This window comes from Giraffa tippelskirchi, chromosome 3 (assembly GCF_054371585.1).
Source record: "Giraffa tippelskirchi isolate mGirTip1 chromosome 3, T2T-mGirTip1v1.2.pri, whole genome shotgun sequence".
Lineage (NCBI taxonomy): Eukaryota > Metazoa > Chordata > Mammalia > Artiodactyla > Giraffidae > Giraffa > Giraffa tippelskirchi.
In genome coordinates, this window is record NC_137277.1 from 185,225,165 (window position 1) to 185,249,028 (window position 23,864).

Here is a 23,864-nt window from a genome sequence, read left to right on the forward strand (position 1 = left end):
TTGGATTAATTTAATTACTTAACTTTAGAAGTTAGATATAAACAAAAGAAGAAAACTTAAAAAAAATATCCTCACCATTGAGAGATAACAAACGCTAACATATTGGTGTTCAGTACAGTTCAGTTCAGTTGCTCAGTCCTGTCCAACTCTTTGTGACCCCATGGACTGCAGCACACAAGACTTCTCTGTCCTTCACCATCTCCCAGAGCTTGGTCAAACTCATGTTCATTGAGTCGGTGATGCCATCCAACCATCTCATCCTCTGTCATCCCCTTCTCCTCCTGCCTTCAATCTTTCCCAGCATCAGGGTCTTCTCCAATGAGTCGGCTCTTCGCATCAGGTGGCTGAAGTATTGGAACTTCAGCTTCAGCATCAATCCTTCCAACAAATATTCAGGATTGATTTCCTTTGGGATGGACTGGTTGGATCTCCTTGCAGTCCAAGGGACTCTCAAGGGTCTTCTCCAACATCACAGTTCAAAAGCATCAATTCTTCGTGCTCAGCTTTCTTTATAGTCCAACTCTCACATCCATACATGACCACTGGAACCTATTGGTGTTATACCCTTCCAAATCTCTCTATGCCTATGTGTGTGTGCCTGCTCAGTCGTATCAGACTCTTGGCAAACTCATGGACTGTAGCCCGCCAGGGTCCTCTGTCCATGGAATTTTCCAGGCAATAATACCAGAGTGGGCCATGATTTCCTGCTCCAGGGGATCCTCCCGATCCACGGGTTGAACCTGAGTCTCTTGCATCTCCTGCGTGGGCAGGCAGATACTTTACCACCCGTGCCTCCTGGGAAGCCCACAAATGCCTATAGGCACACATTTTTTTAATGCACTCGTATTTTGGTACTTGCTTTTCTGCTACTGAGTAAACATCCCTGAGTGACTACGTATGTCTTCGTGACATCTTTTTTAATGACTGTAGACTCTTCTGTGGTGAGGCTTGTTCCATTGTCTGGAAGCGATTACTGTTCCGGTGACAGGTACCACGCCACAGGCTTTGACATCAGAGGGACTAGTGTTCCTGAGAACATGCCCAGGATGCTCTGGAGGCTGTCACTCCCGCGTGAAGGATGTAGAGAACAAAAGGACGGACCCTGCCCTCTCCCCACCCCACCCCCCATTTTCTCTGGAATTATACTAAATTACGGGCCAAAGTGCTTGACCTGGAACCTGGCACTTGGAACGCGCCGGATACAGCCAGTGGTGTCTGAGACTACGTTCTTAAACTGGCCCTGAACTAGTTTGTCCAGTTTCAAGTCCCGTGTTGAAATTCCTGTGGTTATTTACTATGAACAGTTTTCCTCTTCTCCTCTCCCTCCACAGGCGGATTTACTGATCGCCCCCCACCCCACCCCCTCTCCCGGATCGGGCAGAAAAAAACGAAGTAGAGGCTTTGGGGAGCTTCTGGAGGGTTTGAGCTGGGCGGCCCCAGGGGAAGCCCCGGGAGCCTCCCAGGCCCCGCCCCCGGAGGGGCGGCCCCGCGGCTCGGCCTCGTATTGGCTGCCGGTCGCATCACCTGCCGAGTGTGAACCAGGAGGCCAGAGATGTGGGAGGCCTGACCTGGTCCCACCCGGGGCCGCGGGAGGGCCGGCATGACGGGGGCCCGACGCTGGGCCCCCCTGCTCCTGTGCCTGCTGCAGTCCGCTCTAGGTAAGGGCGCGGGGCCGCGGGGGCGCTCCATCCGGTCCGCACCCACCTTCAGACCGACCCAGGGAGGGAGTGCCCGGGCAGAGGTCTCTGAGGGGTAACCCGGGTCGTGCGAATCAGCAGAGCCCATCCCTCCCCCCACCCCCAACCCGCCACCACCAGTTTGCTTCTAACTGGGGACTAAGGCTCGAGTCTGAAATTCCTTTACGGGAAGGAACTGATCCAATTTCCTAGTGCCAGTTCAGCTCCAGGTGAAGAGAAAAACAGATAGTGATCGTTCAAAAGTCAGCTGCATTTGTCTATAAAGCGCTTTTAAGGTTTCCTAAAAGTCCTGTCCGCTGCGTGAATACCACCGCACTTGACCTCATTGGTACAGGAAACCAAGCAGAACTGCTCTGCCCTCGCTGGCGGAGGGGGGGGGGTGGGGGTGTGTGGAGGAGTTTGGGGGTCCACTACCCTGTTTGGGGGTCCCCTACCCTCCCCTTCCTCCCAACTCGGAGTGTCAAAAGTTCCACCCAAGCCTGAGGGCAAGGAGCACCCGCTTAGTCCAAGCTGTGCTACCGTTCTAACAAGCCACCTTTTTTTTTCTGCGCCCTCACTAGAAAATAAGGTGACAGGGTACAAAATACCTTGGCTGGTTGGGTGGTTGGGATCCAACCACCAAACCCCAGCCAATCCAGGAAGAAGGACCCCAAATCAGCCCCAGGATATTGCCCTGATCTTAGACTAATAATTTAAGAGCTTAGAAGGGCCCTTGGACATAATCTAATATTAATGTTAAAAGGCAACATTTGTCTGAGCAACTTTTTCGTGCTGGGCACCACATTATTCTAGTTAAGCATGACAACCCAACTGTCCTACAAGGTGGGTAGTATTTTCTCTCTTTTCAGATGGGGAAACTGAGGCTCAGAGCAATTAAGGGAATTACCCAAGAAGGAAGGCATTGGTGAGACACACAGAACAGAAAAGACTGAGGCTGAAGCGAGCATGGCCAGCTTTGGCTGTGGGGCGGGCGGCTGGTCCTTCCACCCGGGCCAGCTCAGGGACTCCCCAGGTCCTGGTGCTTTCATAGCAGTGTTACAGTAGCTGATGAGTGATAGGGCACCTACATGGTGGGAGGGGAGGGGGTCCTCTGTACCCCTCTTTGCACCATCAAACTCAATAGTTTTGCTCTCTAGCCCTAGCTGTCTTTACACTCAATGCATATTTAATGTACACAACACAGGCTGTGGTGTGAAGGTTTAGGGTGAAGCACAGCTGAAGCCAGGTTCTAATCCCGGCTCCCACACATAATGGGTGTGTAGCCTCAGTCAGTTGGGTTGTGACATTTAGCTAGAATAATGTGGTGCTCAGCACAAAGAAGTTGCTCAGACAAATGTTGCCTTTTAACATTAATATTAGATTATATCCAAGGGCCCTTCTAGCTCTTGAATTATTACTGTGTAATGGGTGTGTAGGCCCTTCTGTCTCTGTGGAAGGGGAATGACGCCTATGCCAGAGTAGTTTGTCCTGAGGACTGAATGAGGTCTTCATTGAATGAGGTTTTCATTGAATGGGGATTTGACTGAATGCCACCCTTGTGCCTGGCACCCTTTGAAGGCTTAGTAGAGGGTAACTGGGATTGCCAGGGGGCTCAGTGGTAAAGAATCCGCCTGCCAATACAGGAGACACAGGTTCCATCCCTGGGTCAGGAAGATCCCCCAAAGAAGGAAATGGCAACCCACTCCAGTATTCTTGCCTTGGAAATCCATGGACAGAGGAGCCTGGTGGGCTACAGGCCAGGGTCGCAAAGAGTCAGACCCCATGGAGTCAGACACTGAGCACCTTGAGGGCAGCTACTCTGGCTGCTAGTTCTCCACTGTGGAGAAGCTCGGACTTGAGGCCTATTCTCAGATAAGCCACTTGTAGACAGATTTTGGCCTCCTGCCAGCCACTTGCTAGAAAGTCCAGAAGCTGGGAGCACTGTCAGCATCAGCGTCCCGGTGATCCAGTTCCAACGAGAGGACACAGGTTGGGGTGAAAGCAGGAACCCACATTTGGGTCTAAAAGGGCAGGGGTGTGGAGCTGAACTGAGGGCCATCAGCAGAGTGGGCCCCTCCCTCCCTGATGCTCTTCTGTAAACTGTATGGATTTCTATCACGGCGCATACGACCCTTCGGGTCACTGAATTCTCCATGGGACCATGAGCATCTAAAGGGCAGGAGTGGAGTTGTAGCCCTCTTTGAAACCTCTGGCATGCAGTGATCAGGAGATGTTCTTGACCAGTAGTGAGCCACAGATGTTGGAAGAATAATGCTGAACATAGATGGAAAAAGTGGAAACAGTAGCAGATTTTATTTTCTTGGGCTCCAAAATCACTGCAGATGGTGACTGCAGCTACAAAATTAATAGACCCTTACTCCTTGAAAGAAAAGCTATGAAAAACCTAGACAGCATATTAAAAAGCAGAGACATCACTTTGCCAACAAAGGTCCGTCTAGTCAAAGCTATGGTTTTCCCAGTAGTTATGTACAGATGTGAAAGTTGGGCTCACATAAAGAAGGCTGAGAGCCAAAGAATTGATATTTTTGAATTGTGGTGCTGGAGGACTGTTGAGAATTGCTTAGACAGCAAGGAGATCAAACCAGTCAATCCTAAAGGAAATCAACCCTGCATATTCACTGGAGGGACTGATGCTGAAGCTGAAACTGCAATACCTTAGCCACCTGATGCGAAGAACTGACTCATTTTTCGGATAAGACCCTGATGCTGGGAAAAATTGAGGGTGGGAGGAAAAGAAAGCAACAGAGGGTGAGATGACTGGATGGCATCACTGACTCAGTGGACATGAGTTTGTGCAAACTCTGGGAGATATGACAGGGAAGCTGGGCATGCTGCAATCCATGGAATCGCAAAGAGTTGGACTTTGTGACTGAAGAACAGGTCCCATGAGAACCTAGGGGAGGAAGTGTGATCAAGAGCTCAGACTTTGGGGATTTCCCTGGTGGTCCAATTGTTAAGAATCAGCCTGCCAGTGCAGGGCACATGAGTTCGATCTCTGGTTGGGGAAGATTCCACATGCTTCGGAGCAACTAGGCCAGTGCACCGCTACTGAAGCCTGCATGCCCTAGAGCCAGTTTGCTGCAACAAGAGAAGCCATGGCAATGAGAAGCCCACTCACCACAATGAAGAGCCCAGGCCCCAAAACTACAGAAAGCCCTCCCATAGCAACGAGGACCTCAGCCAAAAATAAAAAGAAATTAAAAAAAAAAAAGAGCTCAGACTTCAGATTGACTAGGTCTGGATGGATTTGAATTCCATTTCTGCAACTTATTAGCTGAGAGGGCCTCAGTTTCCTCGTCTGTAATGTGATGCTCACAATTAGTACCTGCCTCCTGAAGATGTGGGGCAGATTGAAGGAGAAAATGCAAATAACATTGTTTGCATTGTGCCTGGCACATAGTTAAGACACAATCCACATTAGCTACTATTACTCATCGCCACCACTTCTGAAAGATGTCAGGAAGACTCCCCGGAGGAAGTGACATTTGAATCAAGTCTTTAAAAGATTAGATGGTGAATACCACGCTGTCAAGGATGCTTGGGTTCAAGGACACACAGAAGAATGCAGTGGTTTGAGAAGGGCAAGAAGGAAGATTGGCTGCAGCCTGGTGAGGGGTGTTGGTGAGCTGTCAGGAAGACGTCAACGAGATGGCCAGGCCAAGCTGGGCAGGGCTTCACATACCCTGATAAGGAGCATGGACTTTATTCTGAGAGCAAGGGAAGGGCAGGAACTGGGCAGCTTTGTAAGCAGATGCATATTTCAGAAGATGATCAGTGAGAAGGAAGAAGTGCCAAGGAGGGAAATAGGGGCAAGTTAGAGGTGGTCAGGGAAAGAACCACTGGGACAGTGACATCTGAGCAGAGATGTGAAGGAAGCAAAGAAGTGAGCCAGATGGAATATCCAGGGGGAGAACAGTCTAGGCAAAAGGAACAGCTTGTGAAAAGGCCTGGAGGTGAGTGCAGGCCCATCACACTCTAGGAACAGGAAGGGGCCAGTGTGGCTGGAGGGGACAGAGTCCTGGAGAGTCCTGGCTCGGACTGGGTAGGGTCCTGTGGGTAACTGTAAAGACTTTGGATTTTACCTTGAGTGAAACAGAAGCCATTGGGGCTTTAAAGCAAAAGAGTGACATGATCTGACTTTCATTTTAACCCTTGCTGCCATGTGGTAAATGGATTGAGAAAAGCAGGGACAGCAGTTAGGAGGCCTTAGGAATAATCCAGGTCATCACAGTATTCATTCATTCATTCAACAGATTTTCACTGTGCACCTACTACGTGCCAAGGACCATTGCAAGCAGGCTCTGGGGACATGGCTGAGGACAGGACAGAGCCTCTGTTCCATGAGATCTTCAGGGCCATTCCCTCCTGAAGTCCAGGGATCTGTCAGATGGTCCTGTTCTGTGCTGTTTTGCTGGAACCCTCAGGTGCCAGGGTGGGCTTCCTGACCTGGCACAGATGGGCTGCTGAGGTCTAAGGAGAGAAAGGGGCTGTAGGTCGCACAGTTACAACTGGAATCATGCCCCCCGGGTCCCCAGCCTACCTTGCATCCCCTCTGCTTCAGCCACCCCAGATAACTCCTGCTTCTTAAACTGAGCAAGCACCCGATTGCCTGCCATGCTACTGTTCAGCTCAGAATGGCTCCAGGCTTCATGACCTCTTTCTCCTCCACAGGGCGGCCCCTCCTGGCCCCTCCCCAGAACGTGACGCTGCTCTCCCGAGACTTCAGTGTGTACCTGACGTGGCTCCCAGGGCCTGGCAACCCCCAGAACGTGACCTATTTTGTGGCCTATCAAAGGTGGAGGGGTGCCTCTGGGCTGGTGTGGTGGGGTGGGGGGCGGTGCGCCTGAAGAGGTGGGTGGGGGCCGGAGGGGCTTCTCTGCAATAAATAGCTGCATTCAGTGTGGACAGCACCCGCTGGTTCTCTGAGTCCCACGGGTGACAGCATGCGGCAGGTATCGGGAGAGGGCATTCACGAAAGTTCTGGAGCTGGGGGTGATGCTGAATGAGGACAGTGCCCAGGTGATGCACCTGCCAGGAGTGGGGCGGGATCTTTGAGAAAAATCAGAGCAGGGCATGGATGGGGCTGTGAGGGCCCGACGATGGAATTCCTGAGGGCCTGGGTAAAGTGCTTGACACTGAGGCAGGGAAAGAAGGCAGGGATATCTCTTGCAGAGCTGTGTTAGGCACTGCGAAATGATCACCCTTTTCCCCATGGAGCCTGCTCAGAACCTTGGGGCCCTTCTCACCTTGGCAGCCCAGGTATCCACCGCTGATGCAGAGGAGTCTAAAAGTGAAAGCAAATTTGCCGTCTTTGCACATAGATGGAAGTCATCTGAAGATCTTTCATTAGAGAGTAAGCTGATAAAAGCAGATACTCAGCAGCATTAATCTAGAATTGGTGGGAAGGAGGAGGCAGGAAGGAGAACTGTGCCAGGCTGAGTGCTAGGAGTCTAGCATGAGTACCTCCCTTCTGCCTCCCTGTATCACCAGGCAGGCTCTGCATTTCCGCTGTGTTAGAGGTGAGGAAACAACTCAGGCCGTGACTTGAGTAAGGAAGTCAGTGATGGAAGCAGAAGAAAAACCCAAATCCATCTGACCCCAAAGCTTGTGCTCTTTCTGTTCTATCACGGTGCCTGGTCCATCTGTAGCCTCCAGATGTGAACGGTGGGGGCCTGGCTTGGCAAAGGACAGACTGTAGAGAGCTTTCCAAACAAAGAATGGGAACTTCCCTGGTGGTCCAGTGGTTAAGAATCCGCCCGCCAATGCAGGGAACATGGGTTCAATCCCCAGTCTGGGAAGATCCCACATACTGCAGGTCAACTAAGCCCATGGGCCACAACTACTGAGCCTTGTGCACCCTAGAGCCCATGCTCTACAACATAAGAAACCACCGTAACTGGGAAGCAGCCCTGGCTCATCACAACTAGAGAAAGTCTGCACACAGCAACGGAAACCCAGTGCAGCCAAAAGAAAGAAAGAAAAGAAAAAGAAAGAATGGTACAGAACTGTATCAGGAGGCAGAAAATTCCCAGCGTGTCCTGTGTGTTTGCTGTGTGGCTGCTGCTGCTGCTGCTACTGCTAAGTCGCCTCAGTCGTGTCCGACTCTGTGCGACCCTATAGACAGCAGCCCACCAGGCTCCCCCGTCCCTGGGATTCTCCAGGCAAGAACACTGGAGTGGGTTGCCATTTCCTTCTCCAATGCATGCATGCATGCTAAGTCGCTTCAGTCGTGTCCAACTCTGTGTGACCCCATGGACAGCAGCCCACCAGGCTCCTCCATCCACAGAATTCTCTAGGCAAGAACACTGGAGTGGGTTGCCATTTCCTTCTCCAGTGCATGTGTGTGTCTGCACGTGTCCATACATGAAATGTATTTAATCTCACACTGCCCTGTGAGGAAGGATTCAGGGACTCCGCTCTACCGGGGAGGGAATTGAAGAAGTAAGAGGGTGTTTTGCTCAAAACCACACAGCTAGGCATAGTGGAGGTGGGATAAATTGATTAAAGAATTGAAAGCCCAACCTCAGACCTTTATGATATTTTCCTTTCCTTTTACACTTTTGAAACACCTGTGAGGATTCCAAAACTGTGATATTCTAATGGTACTATTTTTTCATTTATTAGCTAGAATTATTTTACAAAGAGATGCTTCCTTTCATGTAGTATTTGATATTCAGTGGCACTGTTCATACAGGCAAGACAGAATAAATGCTTGGAATTTTATTCTTTACCAGCTTGGAAGATAACGAATTGGTTCCTATCATGCCCCAAAGGTGATCGCCTTTTTTTAAAATTATCATCACCAACTCAAGTAGTTAAACATATCTAAAGGTTTAGTCCATTGCAATTGATTTACTCATTGAAGCTTGAATTGTCTCATCTTTGGCCAATGATAGTCCCTTCAGGTTGGCTCCTGAGTCCTTTGAACTTGACCCTAGTAAGTCTTGATATCTTTATTGTCATTTGTTGCAAAAAGATGTTCCAGATTTATTTGCATAATTCCTGACCTAAAACCTGAAATCAGCCATGTCTCCATTTGGTAAAAAATGATTTGAAAGAACACTGTGTAGCTGTCTGATCACTACTGAACTATTGCTTTGAGATCTTTTCAGTTCAGTTCAGTTCAGTCGCTCAGTCGTGTCCAACTCTTTGCGACCCCATGAATTGCAGCACGCCAGGCCTCCCTGTCCATCACCAACTCCCAGAGTTTACTCAAACTCACGTCCATCGAGTCGGTGATGCCATCCAACCATCTCATCCTCTGTCGTCCCCTTCTCCTCCTGCCCCCAATCCTTCCCAGCATTAGGGTCTTTTCCAACGAGTCAGCTCTCCGCATCAGGTGGCCAAAGTATTGGAGTTTCAGCTTCAACATCAGTCCTTCCAATGAACACCCAGGACTGATCTCCTTTAGGATGGACTGGTTGGATCTCCTTGCAGTCCAAGGGACTCTCAAGAGTCTTCTCCAACACCACAGTTCAAAAGCATCAATTCTTCTGTGCTCAGCTTTCTTTATAGCCCAACTCTCACATCCACACACGACTACTGGAAAAACCATAGCTCTAACTAGACGGACCTTTGTTAGGATTAAGACACCAAAAGGAAAGAAAGCTGATGTTAGCCTGTCAGGGCTGCCATGACAAAATGCCAGACTGCTGCTGCTGCTGCTGCTGCTAAGTCGCTTCAGTCGTGTCCGACTCTGTGCGACCCCATAGATGGCAGCCCACCAGGCTACCCCGTCCCTGGGATTCTCCAGGCAAGAGTACTGGAGTGGGTTGCCATTTCCTCCCCCAGTGCATGAAAGTGAAAAGTGAAAGGGAAGTCGCTCAGTCGTGTCTGACTCTTCACGACCCCATGGACTGCAACCCACCAGGCTCCTCCTTCCATGGGAGTTTCCAGGCAAGAGTACTGAAGTGGGTTGCCATTGCCTTCTCCAAAATGCCAGACTAGGGGACCTAAACTCAGTTTAAATGCTGGCTTATCAGAGTGATAGTTTTAAAACAAATAAGATAACCTCAGTTCCCCTGTTCAGAAACTTCCGGCAGTTTCCTATGACATGTGGAATAAAATTCAAACTCCGTACCAAGATGGTGAGACTCTGCCTGCTCTGCCCACCCATCTCCATCCTCATCTCCAGTCTGCCCACCCTCTCTGTTCCTTCACCACTGGGCTTTGGCCACGCTGGTCTTGCTTTTTTTCTGGACTGATCAAGTCCCTTCCCCTCGCAAGGCTTTTGCTGTTGTGGTTTCCTTCCCCCCGAACCCTTCTCCCGGCTCCCTTCTCAGCATCCCAGCCTCACCTTCAGCACTGTCTTCCTGGCCTTTCCTGAGCTGCCTTCAGAAAGTAGTCACCCCACCTTCCCCTGTTATCACTGCACTTAGCAGCTCCTGGGTTTATCTTGTCATCTGACAAGGGTGGGAAAGCTCCTCCCTCCTGAGTGTCAGTTCCCGAGGGCAGGACCTCACCTGCCATGAATTGCTGATTCCCCAAGAATGATGCCCAGTAAGCAGGTCCCTCCTTTGCACCTCAGTGTTCTCAGGAAGTTGGAGTCATGGACTTGGGTGTCCCCTCTGACATTCACGTAGCACCCAGCACGGAGTGGGACACACAGCAGGGGGCCTGTAACTGCCTGAATGAATAAACGTGGTGGAGAATGGTCACTAGCGGCGCGGCCCTGTGAGGGAGACATCACAAACGAGGAGACTCAGGCTTAGGGTCCCAGAGCTAGTGAAGGCCAGAGCCCGGGTTCCCACCCGCGTCTGTCATTCTCGAGCCCAAGCTCCTTACAGGACTGTCCTCCTTCTGTCTCAGTCGATGGCTGGCTGGCCGGACAGATGGATGGATGGACAATCAGGTCGGGTGGAGGGACAAGTAACCACGTATTCTCCAAGTTTCCTCACCCCGAGAGGCCGAATCCATGACTCACGCTCTTCTGTCTCCCCCCTCAGCTTTGCACCCCCCAGACGGTGGCGGAGAGTAAAAAAGTGTGCAGGAACCAAAGAGCTGGTGTGTTCTCTGATGTGCCTGGAGAAGCAAGACCTGTGCAACAAGTTCAAGGGGCGTGTGCAAGCAGTTTCACCCAGTGCCAGGTCCCCCTGGGTAGAGTCCAAGTCCATGGATTACTTCTTTGAAGGTAGGTAAGGGACCTGTGAGAGGGGGGCTGTCTGCCCAGGAGCTCAGCTCAGTGGCACTGCTGTCCTCGCCATCTGCCCTCCACTTCCCCAAAGCAGTGGGCAGCTCTGGAGCCATCCGCCATGGGCCTCAGCCTGTAGTCCAAGTAATCTGACTTTGCGACTGGGAACCAGAGGAGTTCGCCAGCCCCAGCAGTTCCGTTTGTGTGTATGTGTGTTTGTGTGTTAGTCACTCAGTTGTGTCTGACTGTTTGCAACTGAATGGACTGTATAGCCCACCAGGTTCCCCTGAGTGTGGAATTCTCCAGGCAAGAATACTGGAGTGGGTAGCCTATCCCTTTTCCAGGGGATCTTCCCAACCCAGGGATCAAACCCAGGTCTCCTGCATTGCAGGCAGATTCTTTACCATCTGAGCCACCAGGGAAACCCAGTTCCGTTTGTACCTCCAACTAATGAGGTTCATGATCTTCTACTGTGTACAACCTTGGTTATGAACTACACAAGGCCATTTACTTATTCTTATTTTTGTTAATGTTCAATCTCTCTCTTTCAGAAACAATGTTTTCTTAAATTTTGGTTGCAAAAATAATTTCTGTACACCATAGAAATTTCAGGGGAAAGAGAGATAAGAATAGGGAGGCAAACACTCCCCATGCTTATAACCTTCAGGAATCACCAGTGTTAACATTCAGTGAGGAGAGCAATTTTTTCTCCAATGTATTTTATTTCTGATCCTCACAACAGACCCGTGAGGTTCATTTTTACCCACCCATTTTTTAAAAAAATAAATAAGACCCAAAAAAGTCAAGAAACTTACCAGCTAGTAAGTGATGGAGATGTGATGTGAAATGGCTCTTTCTGATCTTGGATAAGATGCTGGATTGGGTCAAGAGTAAGAAAGGGAGTATAAATACTCAGACAATAGCTTCATGGAGCTGAAATCTGTAATTTATCACTCAGGCGTCTCAAAATGTTTGAGGACAAAATAGGGCTTGAAGGGAGGGGAGGAAAGGATTGAATGAAGGATGTCAGGAAAGACTGAGAGAGAAGGAAGGAGTGATTGGGATGGGAGGAAGCTGGCTAGGTGGACTGACAAATGGAGGAAAAGGATGGGTGGATGAGAAGAAAGAAAGTGTAGAAACGGTAGGGAAGAAGGAAGAGGCTAGAAGGATGGATAAATGCTTACTATGAAGAAACTAGTATGGGTGGAGAAGTACAAGATAGGAATGGAACTCAGATGGCTGGGTCCGTGGCTAGAGAGTACAGAAGGAAGGCTGGCTGCCTGGCGAGGGAGGGAAGGGTGAGAGGGAAGGAGAGGCAAAGGAGAGAGGAAAAGCAAGAAGGAAAGATGCATGGAAAGAAAAAATGGATGGATAGGAAGGATGGAGGGATAGCAAAGTAGGCTGATTGGCTAGATGAAAGGAAGAAAGAAAGTATAAATGGTTAGGAAGACAGGATGGATAGGAAGGAAGAAATGTCAGCTGGAAAGAAAGGAAGATAGGAAAATTAGGAAGAAGGAAAGATGGCTGAGAAGGATGTGTGGATGGGAAGGAAAAGAAGCATAGTCACGAAAGATGGATAGATGGATGGAAAGGAAAAGAAAGCTGGGAAGGCAGACAGAAAAGTTGTCTGCCTAGAAGAATGATGGATGACTAGGAATGAGAATTAGAACAATAAAGGGACAGATGCAGAGAGGTGCTTACTTTTTTATTTTTTAAATTTTTTTTGTTTCTTCCTCCCTAAAGCTCTTCTGATTCTCCTAGAGCACACCTCAAGCTTGAATGATCCTTCCTGCCCTTTTCTGCCCTCAACTGTGACCCTGGTCACTTTCTCTCTTGAGTTTTGTTAGTTTGAATATTTCATTTCCCTCTAATTTCCTCCAACTCCTTGAGGTCAAAATTTATGGGGGCCTCGTTGCCCCCCAGTTCTCTCAGCTCCCTGCCCAGGGCTTAATACATATCAGTGTCCAGTGGGTGTTTCCTGAGCACATAAGTAGTGGCACCTTGCAGAAACCGCATGCTTTCCCTGAGCATAGACACAGAGTGGGAAAGACCAATGTGGTCAGGGCTCCTGCCGTTTGGTACTCAGGGAAGGCTGCATGGAAAAAGTAGCATTTCAGCTGGACCTCGAACAGTGATATGTAATTTTCTCTTGTGCTTTATTCCTTGTCACTGCCCCCTCCATCTTCAAACCATCAGTCAAATCTAGATAATCTTGATCAGACTGTCTGTTGAAATGGACATTAAAGATTCTGCCAGTGAGGGCTCAGAATGAAGTGAAGAGCATCCTAGAGGAAACCTACATCCCCTTCAGTCACTCAGTCGTGTCCGACTCTTTGAGACCCCGTGGACTGAAATCCACCAGACTCTTCTGTCCATGGGATTTTCCAGGCAAGGATACTGGAGTGGGTTGTTATTTCCTCTTCCAGGAGATCTTCCCAGCCCAGGGACCAAACTCTCATCTCCTGCCTCTCCTGCGTTGACAGGCAGATTCTTTACCACTGAGCCACCTAGGAAGCCATTAATCTCTTTCAAGAGTAGTTAAATCATCATGAACAGACTGTTAGTAAAAGTTGGTACTGCCTCACAGAAGGAAGTGAGGAATATGTTACTGAAAATTTTGGGAAGGGGGATGCCTCTTATATACTGGAAAACGATGAACAAAATTGTGTCCTGCATGTATATGGAAAACAGAATTTATAAATGATTAATCTGGCAATTTATCAAGGAGGTTTCCAAGCAAAATATTGAAGGCATGATTGATTTATTATTGGCAGCTATAGAAAATGCAAGGAGGAAAGAGAAATTGAGGAAAGAGCCTAAACAAAAAGGAACCAGGACTCAAACGTCTGGACAATTCTCAACCTATCCAGATGGCAAAAGATACTAAAATTAAGAAACTTCTTCCAGGAGTGTGACACAGAGAAATAGCCAAGGGTGTGATTGTACACTTGGACTTCCTGGTGGTGCTAGTGATAAAAAAAATCTGCCTGCCGACACAGGAGACGTAGGTGATGCGGGTTTGATCCCTGGGTGGGGAAGATTCCCTGGATGAGGGCACAGTAGCCCACTCCAGTGTTCTTCCCTGAAGAATCCCCATGGACAGAGGAGCCTGGCGGGGTACAGTCCATAGGGTAGCAAAGAGTTGGACACGACTGAAGCAACTGAGCACCCATGCACCCACGTGATTATACAACCATTTACTAAAACCTCAGAAAGATCAACATGTTTGGTCCAGAAAAAAGGCTCTTTGAAGAGATTTAAGGGTATGACACAGTTCCCTTCAATCAAATCAAGGGGCCTCTAGAAAGCTGAAGTGTTATCCCTCAGCCAGCTCAGCTAAAGCCAAAAATAGAAACGGCTCTTCTCAAAAAGATATGTGGAACTGGCTTCTGTCTAATGCAGTAGGTCCCCATGACATCTGTAGGAGATCCATAAGTTTCTTGAGAATTTTATGTCAGCAGAAACAGTGTCAGTTTGGATGAAAGGGAGCATTTCACTTCACTTTGAAAGGGAGCATTTCACTTCATTTCACTTCACTTTCATTTCACTTCTATGAAATGAAAGAAGGCTATTGGTCCCCCAATTTCTACTCAAAAGAAGCAGACTGTAAACTAATTAGCTGCAAATATCTTTCATGAAAAGAAAGGATTATTGAGAGAGTGGAACCAAGATCCCAGAGTGCAGTGTTGAAAGCCAAGATGTAGTTCCCAGGCCTAAAAATCTAATACAGTTTGTGTAGCTAGATTTCAAAACTACTTCGGCTCAGTGAGTTTTTTACCTCCTGTTTCTCCCTATTTGAACCAAAATGTCCATGATTATTGTCCGGTGCCTATCCCACCTCCTTATATTGGGAGCAGATAACTTGTACTTTTCACTGGTCCATAAGTGGGAAGCAATTGAGTCCAGGAGTCATGCTGAATGCGTTGTACCCAGACTCTCACCTGAACCTGATTTAGATACTTTAGAGGATGAGGTTTTGGAATTTGAGTTGATGCTGTAATGGGATGAGACCAGGGGGAGGGGTTTGGGATGGGGTGAGATGGCTCAATGGTAAAGAATCCGCCTACCAGTGCTGGAGACGCAGGAGATGTAGGTTCGATCCTTGGGTTGGGAAGATCCCCTGGAGGAGGAAATGGCAACCCCCTCCAGTATTCTTGCCTGGAGAATCCCATGGACAGAGGAGCTTGGTGAACTACGGTCCGTGGGGTCACAAAGAGCCGGACACAGATGAGTGACTGAGCATGCGCACAGCATGGGGTGAACGTCTGTGCCCTTGAGAGAGGCAGGAATTTCAGTCTGTCTCTCGGGAGTCAGACGGAGGACCATGATAGGCAGGATGACTCCCCCCAGAGATGTTCATGCTTCAATCCATGAACCTCTGAGTACGTTAAATGTTAGCATTAGATGGCAAAAGGGATTTTAATTAAGTTTATGGGTGTTAAAACAGTGAGATTATCTTGGATTATCCAAATAGGCCCAGTCTAGTCCCTTGAGTCCTTAAAAGCAGAGACCTTTCTCCACCTGGAGGCAGAAGAGGTGTAGAAGAAGGGGGAAATCAGAGAGAGCTGATATGTGAGAAGGATTCAATAAGGTGTTTCTGCTTTGAAGATAAAGGGGTAACGTGATTAGAAATGCAGGTGCCGGGACTTCCCTGGCAGTCCAGTGGTTAAGACTCCATGCTTCAACTACAGGAGACATGGGTTCAGTCTCAGGTCAGGGAACTAAGATTCCCACAGTGCTATGCAGTGTGGCCAAAAAATTTAAAAAAAGAAAAAGAAAGAAGCACAGGTGTCTTCAGGAGCTGAGAAAGCCTCCTGGCTAACAAACAGCGTGGAAATAAACCTCAGCCTCACAGCTACAGGGAACTGAAACCTGCTAACAGCAATAATGAGCTTAGGAGTGAATTTTCCCCCCAAAGATCCCAGAGGAAAGCCTGGGCCAGCTGACACCTTGGTTTCCACCCAGGGTTGAGAACCCCATCAAGCCTACCCAGACTCTTACCTGCAGAACTGTGACATGATAAATCTGTGTTGATTTAAGCCACTAAGGTTGTGGCAGTGTTATGGCAGCAACAGAATACTAATACAGATGGGCAGGATGCTGACAGACCAGTGATAGGTCAAGAGCACCCAGGGGGAAGGGACAACGCGAGTCAAGGCAGGTTAACTGTCTCTGCACTGGGTGAGGAGCAGGCCTGCCTGGAGGCAGGGGCATGCATGCTCTGTGGCCTGCGGAAGGTCCTGACAGGTCCCGTTCTGTTTCCTCCAGTGGAGCCAGCCCCACCTGTCCTGGTGTTCAACCAGACAGAGGAGATTCTGATTGTCAATGCTACGTACCAGCTGCCGCATTGTGTGCCCCAACCAGATCTGAACTATGAGGTGGATTTCTGGAAGGAGGGGACTAGGAACAAGGTGAGAAGCCCTTTTCATGCCCCGCAAGCTGAGTCCCCTTCCTCACTCTCCCAGCAGATCCCCGTGCTCTTCACCCTCCGAGCCTGATCCCTGAATGCCTCCTCCAGGAAGCCTTCTCTGCCTCCCCCTCACTGCTGCACTCACCCCCTTGACTTTGCAGTGTGATTGACTTGTGGCTCACCTCTGCCCCAAACCCCCACCCAACGGACCAAGTCCAAGACATCCTTCCCCTGCATATTACAGCTAGTAACAACAGAGCAGTTTTCTATTTTTTTTAATTATGAAACTTAAAAAAAAAAAAATCTGATTGAAGTATGATGGGCTCTGGGAGGCCTACTTGCTGAAGCACCAGATTCATTAGGAAAAAAACTAGAAAATTCAGATAAATTCTAGGAAGAAAACTGAAAGTATCCAGAGATGATTTCAAATAACTCTTTGGTATATATACAATTTCAGACTTGTTTCTGTGTATGCATGTGCTTATGTCTGTATCTATTTGTTTATGGCAGGGGTTAGCAAATTTTTTCCGTAATTGGCCAGAGAGTAAATATTTTTGACTTGGCAGGCCATATCGTCTCTCACATCTATTCAGCTCTATCTGTAACACAAAAGAGGCCATAAGTAAATAGGTAAATGAAGAGGCATGGCCATGTTCCAGGAAAACTATTTTCAAACAAAGCTGAGGTTAAAGTCTACAGACCCCCGTTCTTGTTCATTCTGTCTTTTACTGAACCCAGACTCACACTCCTGACCTCCTGCACAGTCTGGATCCCAGAGACAAAGATCTTCATCCGATGTGGTCCTTGTGTTCTTTCTACTGTCCAGTAGAAACATACTGTAGAACACATTGTGTCACTTAAATGTTCCACATTCAATTAAGTAAAAAGAAACAAGTGAATTTAGTTTTCATAGTAGATTTTATTTCATTCAATAGAATGTAATCATCTCAACATGTAGTTAATATAAAAATTACTGAGATTTTTGAGTTGGTCTTTCATGAAAGTTGGTATGTATTTTATACTGGAGCGCATCTTGGTTGGTACCAGCCACGTTCCAAGTGTTCAGTAGCCCCATGTGGCCAGTGGCTACTGTGTTGGACAAGCAGTCCTAGAGCTTTCTGTGTCTGTAATGGCTGAGGGACTACCCCCGTGCTGTTGTTTAGTCACTAAGTCGGGTCCAGCTCTTTGTGACCCCGTGGACTGCGCACACCAGGCTCCTCTGTCCTCCACTATCTCCCGGAGTTTGTTCAAATTCATGTCCATTGAGTCCATGATGCTATCCAACCATCTCATCCTCTGCTGCCCCCTTCTCCTTTTGTCTTCAATCTTTACCAGCAACAGGGTCTTTTCCGATGGGTCGGCTCTTTGCATCAGGTGGCCAAAGTATGAGAGCTTCAGCATCAGTCCTTCCAGTGAATATTCAGGGTGATTTCCTCCACCCTAATATTTTGACATGCCCTGAGGGTCGGAAACCTAAGGAATCTGCCCCCAAAAGTGAGGACCACTGGGCCCTGGTGGGGAGTGCCTGGCAGTGACCCTGAGTGGCAGGGCTGCTTTTGAACCCAGACCATCTCTACCTTGAGACTCAGTGAAGAAGAGAAGCCAGATAGTGTTGGGAAGTGCTCTCTGAATGCTTAAGCCTTAATGCAAGTAAAGAAGTTGTGGGAATCCCAGCTGTGCCATACCTGCCAAGCCCACCCCATCCTGACTGCATAGAGCCAGTTCCCCCTGCAGGTCCACCCTCCTCTGCTTCTCTCTCCACACAGACCCAGTTTCCAGCCACTCCCCATGGCCAGCCAGTCCAGATTCCCCTCCAGCCAGATATCAGCGGGTACCACTGCCTCAGCGCCAGAACCATCTACACCTTTGGCAATCCTAAATACAGCGAGTTCTCTGAGCCTACCTGCTTCTTCCTGGAGGCCCCAGGTGAGTGCCAGGTGGTACAGAAGTGAGGACTTTCCCCCTGGGCCTTAGGATCTTCATCACATGGTGGTTAAGAGCCCAAGTCTAGAGACAGACTCACCTGCATTAAAATCTCAGCTTCAGCTCTGCTTGCTATCTGCCTTTGGGCAGTTTACATAACCTCTCTGAACCTTGCTTTCCATCATCTGTAGAATGGGTTTAATTCATTTTTTTTCTTTTTAAATTTTACGTATTCATTTATTTTGGTTGGTTGCACTGGGTCTTCACTGCTGCTAGAGGGTTTTCTCTAGTTGCCACAAGTGGGGGCTACTCTTTATTGGGGTGCAGGGGCTTCTCATTGCAGTGACTTCTCCTGTTGAGGAGCACGGGCTCTACAGTGTGGGCTTCAGTATTTGTGATGTGCAGGCTTAGCTGTCTCGAGGCATGTGGGATCTTCCCAGACCAGGGATTGAACCCGTGTCACCCGCGTTAGCAGACGGATTCTTAACCACTGGATCACCAGGGAAGTCCTAGGTTTATTCTTATGAGAATTAAATAGGATAATGTATGTGAAGCCTCAGCTCAGATGCAACTGATAGATAGGAGCTGCCATTTCTCTGGTTGTTATTATTTTTTTCTTCCTAGGATCCAACTGGGCCCTCCTGTTGCTGCTACCACTGCTGGTACCACTGCTGTTGGCCATTGCCATAGGGCCTGTGATGTGGAAGACCTTCAGGGGGAACCCCTGGCTTCAGCAGACAAAGATGCCACAGGCCCTGGTATGGCAAATCTGGGGGCGTGGGACAGGGAGGGAGGGTTGTCCAAGAGGAAGGAAGTGGAGCTAGACTTGGTAGATAGCTCAGGTAGAATATCAAGATGGCCTAGACTGCAAAACATCTATCTACCCATCTAAATTTTCACCATTAGTAATTCATTCCTTTGGTACTAAATTAAAATAGCAGATATGCCTGGGAGGGACAAGTGCCTTAAGTCCCTTTTTAAAATGATTTCATCTCTGCTAAGGATTTGTCAAGTGCCAAGAGCAGAACCCCCAGCCTTGGGACTCAGGAGAGATGCCAGGAGGGGAGGTGGGGAGGGTGGAACCGAAAGGAGACATTTTAAAAAGTTCCCAGCACTTTATTCATCATCTAACTGAGGATAAGTCTTGCACAGGCAGACTCTGAAATTTCTTCATTGGTCTGCTGGCTCACTCACTCAGAACCTGGGGCCACCTGGGGACAAGGGAAGCCTGGAGAGGTCAGATTTGTTCAGTGAAGGCCTAGAAAGGGAAGCTGAGTCATACATGGGGCTCGGTGGGCAGTTGGGTTGGGTGGGAACTTTGACGATGGGCTCTGAGGGTTTGCCAGACGGACGTGTTTGACATTCCTGGACCTGCAGGGAATTCCCACTAACTGGAGGACTACCTCTGTGTTAGACATATCCGCACCTGCCCCATCCCTCTACCTTCCCGAGCATGCATGCGTGCAAAGTTGCTTCAGTCGTGTCTGACTCTTGGTGACCTATGGACCATAGCCCACCAAGCTCCTCTGTCCACCTTCCCATTACATGGTAGGTCGACCAGGTAGCTCGACCTCCTAAAGCCAGCACCTGCAACCTGGACGCTTTCTCTGGCCTCTGGTGCCCACTCTGCCTGTGCACATCACAGGCTGCGTGTGCCAGGGAGTTCAAACCGCCACCCCCTCCATCCCTCCCCTGATGGTGCTCTGAGGCCCATGTGTTGCAGTGGCTCCAAGTCCCCAGCATGGCTCAGCTCCAGCTGCCCTCGAGGTGACCTGACTCATCATACCTCACTACTGGCTGCTGCCCCCTGCTGGCACTTCCCAGGATCACTTCCCAAAGAAACGACTTCAGTTTGAATCCCTTATCTCTTTCCTTGTCTATTTCCAGGGGAACCCAAATTAGAACAGTCATGCTTCCAGAAAAGCTGAATCTTCTGTTCTTCTCTTCTCTCCCCAAATCAGAACTTCTCCGGACACAGACACTACAGGTCAACCTTTCAGCCCAGTGGCCCAGAGTGCCTGTACGACTTGATCCTCTGTCCCCAAAAGGAAGTGAGCAGAAGGGTCAGGCCGACCTCTCGAGTCAGGGCCCCAGCCCCCATCCAGGCTGGACCAGAGAAGGACAGCGCTGAGGAGAAGGATGGTGAGGAGAACACAGATGCAGAAGACACAGATCCTGGTGTCAGCTTCCAGCCCTACATTGAACCGCCCCCCTTCCTGGGGCAGGAGCTCCAGAGCCCGGGGCCTGCCGAGGCAGGAGGGCCCTGGACTCCTCTGGTCCAGGGGGAAGGCTCCTCTGCCTGCGATTCTTCAGGCAGAAGCTGGGCCAGCACTGCGGGCTCCTCCTCCCCCTGGGATGAGGCTGGATCCTCCGGCTATTTGGCCAAGAAGGGGCCAGGCCAGGGGCTGGGTCGGGAGGAACACCAGAAGCCTCTCCCACCACCCGAATCCTCCGAGGACTCCAGGCCCCTGGGAGAGCCCCCCAAAGACAACCTCTCCTCCTGGACCAGCTGGGGCTTATCATCACCAGGACTGAATCTAGTCCCCAGAGAACCCCCGGTTTCTCTTCGGACACTGACCTTCTGCTGGGACAGTAGTCCTGAGGATGATGAGGGGGAGGAGGTAGAGGAGGAAGAGGGTTGGAGGGAGTCAGAAAGTGAGGACAGCGGTGCTGGCAGCTGGGGGACTAAGAGCCTCCAGAGGACCGAGGTCAGACCCCTGGGGCATTACTTGGCCAGGTGAGCTGTGCCTCCAAGTCTGGTTGCTGCTGAGCTTTCTGGGGCCCCAAGACGTCACCAAGACTTGAAATCCCGGGAGCATCATTGCTGGGGCAGCAGAGGGTCCTCAGAGCACCTCGGGGAACCCCAGCTAGAGGCCGTCCACCAGGCTGAGCCGTCAGAAGTCACCCGCTCTATGACCTGCCTGCTTTGTGCCGTGCACCAAGAGGGGTGGAGACAAGAACGGGCAGAGGGCGGAGGTTGGTTGGGCGTCAGATCACCCCACTGTCCCTGGGGTGATAGGCCAGCTGGAAAGGTTGTCTCTGGACAAGGCGAAACGGGCAATGTCAGGTCCCAGTGGACACTGAAGGCTGACAGCACAAGGGCCCGTCCAGCTTTGGGAGAGAAGGAGTTGGAGGCACACCCGGTGGAGCAGAGACTCGCATCTTTCTCCAGCATCCGCTGGGCTTCCTCCTCCGCAGAACTCGGCCTTCTGGTTTATGAGTTCCCTGGGGTGGGCCCCGGTGAAGGAAAATCTAGTTGGCTGAGGGTGTTGGAGAGGCAGAGGAAGGGGAAGGGCATCGTCATTGAAAGTCCCGTCACTGAGTCACGCGTTTCACAATCTATAATATCAGACAGACCTGGGTCCAGATCCCAGCTCTGCCGTTTGCCTGTTGTGTGGCCAGTGGGGAGACGCCCTCCTCCTCTGTGCCTGAGTTTCCTCTCTGCAGCTACCGCCTGGGGCGTGGCGAGAGTTCTGACAGCCGCGTGTTGCCTGCCACATCGCTGGCACTCACCACGTGGTGACCGGTAGGATTCTCCCATCCGCCCAGGCTCTTGGGGAGGGGAACCACTGAGCATCTGCCACCTGTGACCCTAAATTCAGAGTGACCAGATTCTTACTCCAAGTCTCCCACTTACCTCCCACCCTCACGGCCCCCCACCTTGTGGTCAGGGAACCGAGTTCTCAAAAGCTGAAGCACAGTTAAGGGGGTCCCTGGTCCCTTTCCCTTTTCACGGCAAAGAAAGAACCAAATTGTCCACTGTCTAGGGAGTCTGATTAATTGGTGGTGGGGAAGCAACCCAGCGGGCATTGGGCCCTGGGGCCTGTGATCCCCAGCTTAACACTTTAGACCCTTCAGTTGCCCATTGTGGTTATAAAGATGTCCCATTTCCCCTTCCAGTTTTGAGAAACCACTGTCTCTGGAAATAGGTAACTGTTCTTCCCTGGGGGTAGTGATGGATGTTCTCAAACAACTGATTTGGAAACCTAATTTTGTCAGCTTTGTGGCCCTGCAGGAACCACAGAGATCAGAACAAACCTCGGCTCTGCCATTTCACCTGCCAGGACTAATACGTTTTTCCAGTGATGCAAAAAGCATCTTCATAAGCTTTGTACCCACAGGGCTGTGTTGTTTAGAAGCCAGCATGAGGGTATTGCACTGAGTGAATGATCTGGAAAAGCTTCTCAAACTGTGTTCCCAAAAGACCCTGGGCTTCACGGGAGGAGGAGTCACAATCTCAGGGGAAGCTAGAGGCTCCCCCAGGTTCAACCAGAGCAGCCTCCACAGACCCCCCATTTTTCTCCAGCACTCCCCACGTGCAATTGTGCTTGGGAACCTCCACTGCTAAAGAAAAAGTTAGCAAACCCCCTTTGAAGCTGAAAATCTTGTCTTCTGTTTCAGACGAGGAAGCAGAAATGTTGACTTCACTGTGTACGTCGCTAAGAGTGAGGTTGGGTCTCTGGCCCGCCAGGGCAACCCCAGCCCCCTTGGCCATGTAAACAGTACCAAGGTCTCGGCAAGGGGCATGGGGTTGCAGGGGCCTTCACCACTGCCTGGAGGCATGCACATGCCTGCATGCCCGGGCGCACACACGTGCCTGTCTGCAGGGGTTTCTCTCCCACGAGGCTTGTCTCCATCCATCACTCAACACAGGAGAGGAAAAGCAAGCTGGACCCCAGGCATTGGGGAAGGCTCAGGGCCAGTCCCAGGGAAATACCCAGATCAAGCCCGGCGTCCTTTCTGGAACCTGGCGAGCTGCTTCGAGGAGGTAATTCCAAGTCCCTGAAAGCTATCATCACTGTTGTCTTAGGCTGGTGGTGTGAAGTAACTAACCACTGTATTCTGAAACCTTGTGTGTTTTCTAAGTATTTTTTTCAAAGTTTAATTTCTGACATAGGCTGAACCCTCCTTGAATTCTAAAAGTCCAGCTCTTTCATGGTCATTAAGTTATAAACAAAAAACTATGGGCAGCATTAGGAAAGAACATGCCGGACAGTATTATCATTCATCAGGTGTACTCAGCACTGAACTGTTTACAAAGCCCTTTCGTAAACTCAGTGGCCAGGGACTGCATAGCTCGAGCACCAAGGCCACAAGTGAAGGACAACAGGGGCGGAGCAGGCGATGCCCTAAGTAAAAGCAACATTCCGATTCTTTAGGGTACTGAGAAGTTTATATATTGCTCTGAGACATTTGTATTTATTGCTAGCTTTATTTTATGTTTATATCATATTTAAATAATTTCCTAATGCTTGTTGGGACCTACCCTAAACTGGTTTAAATAAAGAGCTCTATTTTTAGAGAAAAAGGCAAAATCGAATGGAAAAGTGTGTGCTCTTTTTTCTCAAAGGCTCCTCACCAGTCTTGACTGTTAAGACTACAGTAAGTCCGCTACATATGAATGTGTTCCATTCTGAAAGCACGTAGGTAAGTCAAATTTTTTCATTAAGTCCAAAGAAGTTAGCCCAGGTACCCAGCTAACAATATCAGCTATACAGTACTGTACTGTAATAGATTTATAATAATTTTTATACAGATAATGCATAAAAACAAACACAAAAAATATATTTCACCTTAAGTACAGTACCTTGAAGCTTCTCAAGTGGCACAGTGGTAAAGAATCTGCCTGCCAATGCAGGAGACACAGGAGACGAGGGTTCGAGCCCTGGGTCAGGAAGATCCCCTGGAGCAGGGAATGGCAGCC

At 49.5% G+C, this 23,864-nt stretch overlaps 1 protein-coding gene across 2 annotated transcripts; it reads left to right on the forward strand.

Annotated features, from left to right (window-relative positions):
* Positions 1–1,529: 1,529 nt before the first annotated feature.
* Positions 1,530–23,475, forward strand: IFNLR1 (interferon lambda receptor 1). 2 transcript variants are annotated; one of them, XM_081574435.1, is made up of 7 exons: positions 1,530–1,658; positions 6,369–6,492; positions 10,643–10,827; positions 16,096–16,238; positions 18,004–18,163; positions 18,785–18,918; positions 20,122–23,475. In XM_081574435.1, the coding sequence occupies exons 1-7, from the start codon at positions 1,601–1,603 to the stop codon at positions 20,899–20,901; spliced, it is 1,584 nt and encodes a 527-aa protein (XP_081430561.1). In that variant the 5' UTR covers positions 1,530–1,600; the 3' UTR covers positions 20,902–23,475. The 2 variants fall into 2 exon arrangements, with proteins under 2 accessions (XP_081430561.1, XP_081430562.1); XM_081574436.1 differs by having other exon boundaries at positions 20,209–23,475.
* The last annotated feature ends 389 nt before the right edge of the window (positions 23,476–23,864 follow it).

Coding starts and splice junctions, on each gene's coding strand:
- IFNLR1 (XM_081574435.1), top strand. CDS start 1,601: ATGACGGGGGCCCGACGCTGGGCCCCCCTGCTCCTGTGCCTGCTGCAG. Junction 1,659..6,368: donor CCTGCTGCAGTCCGCTCTAG/GTAAGGGCGCGG, acceptor TCTCCTCCACAG/GGCGGCCCCTCCTGGCCCCT. Junction 16,239..18,003: donor AGGAGGGGACTAGGAACAAG/GTGAGAAGCCCT, acceptor CTCTCCACACAG/ACCCAGTTTCCAGCCACTCC.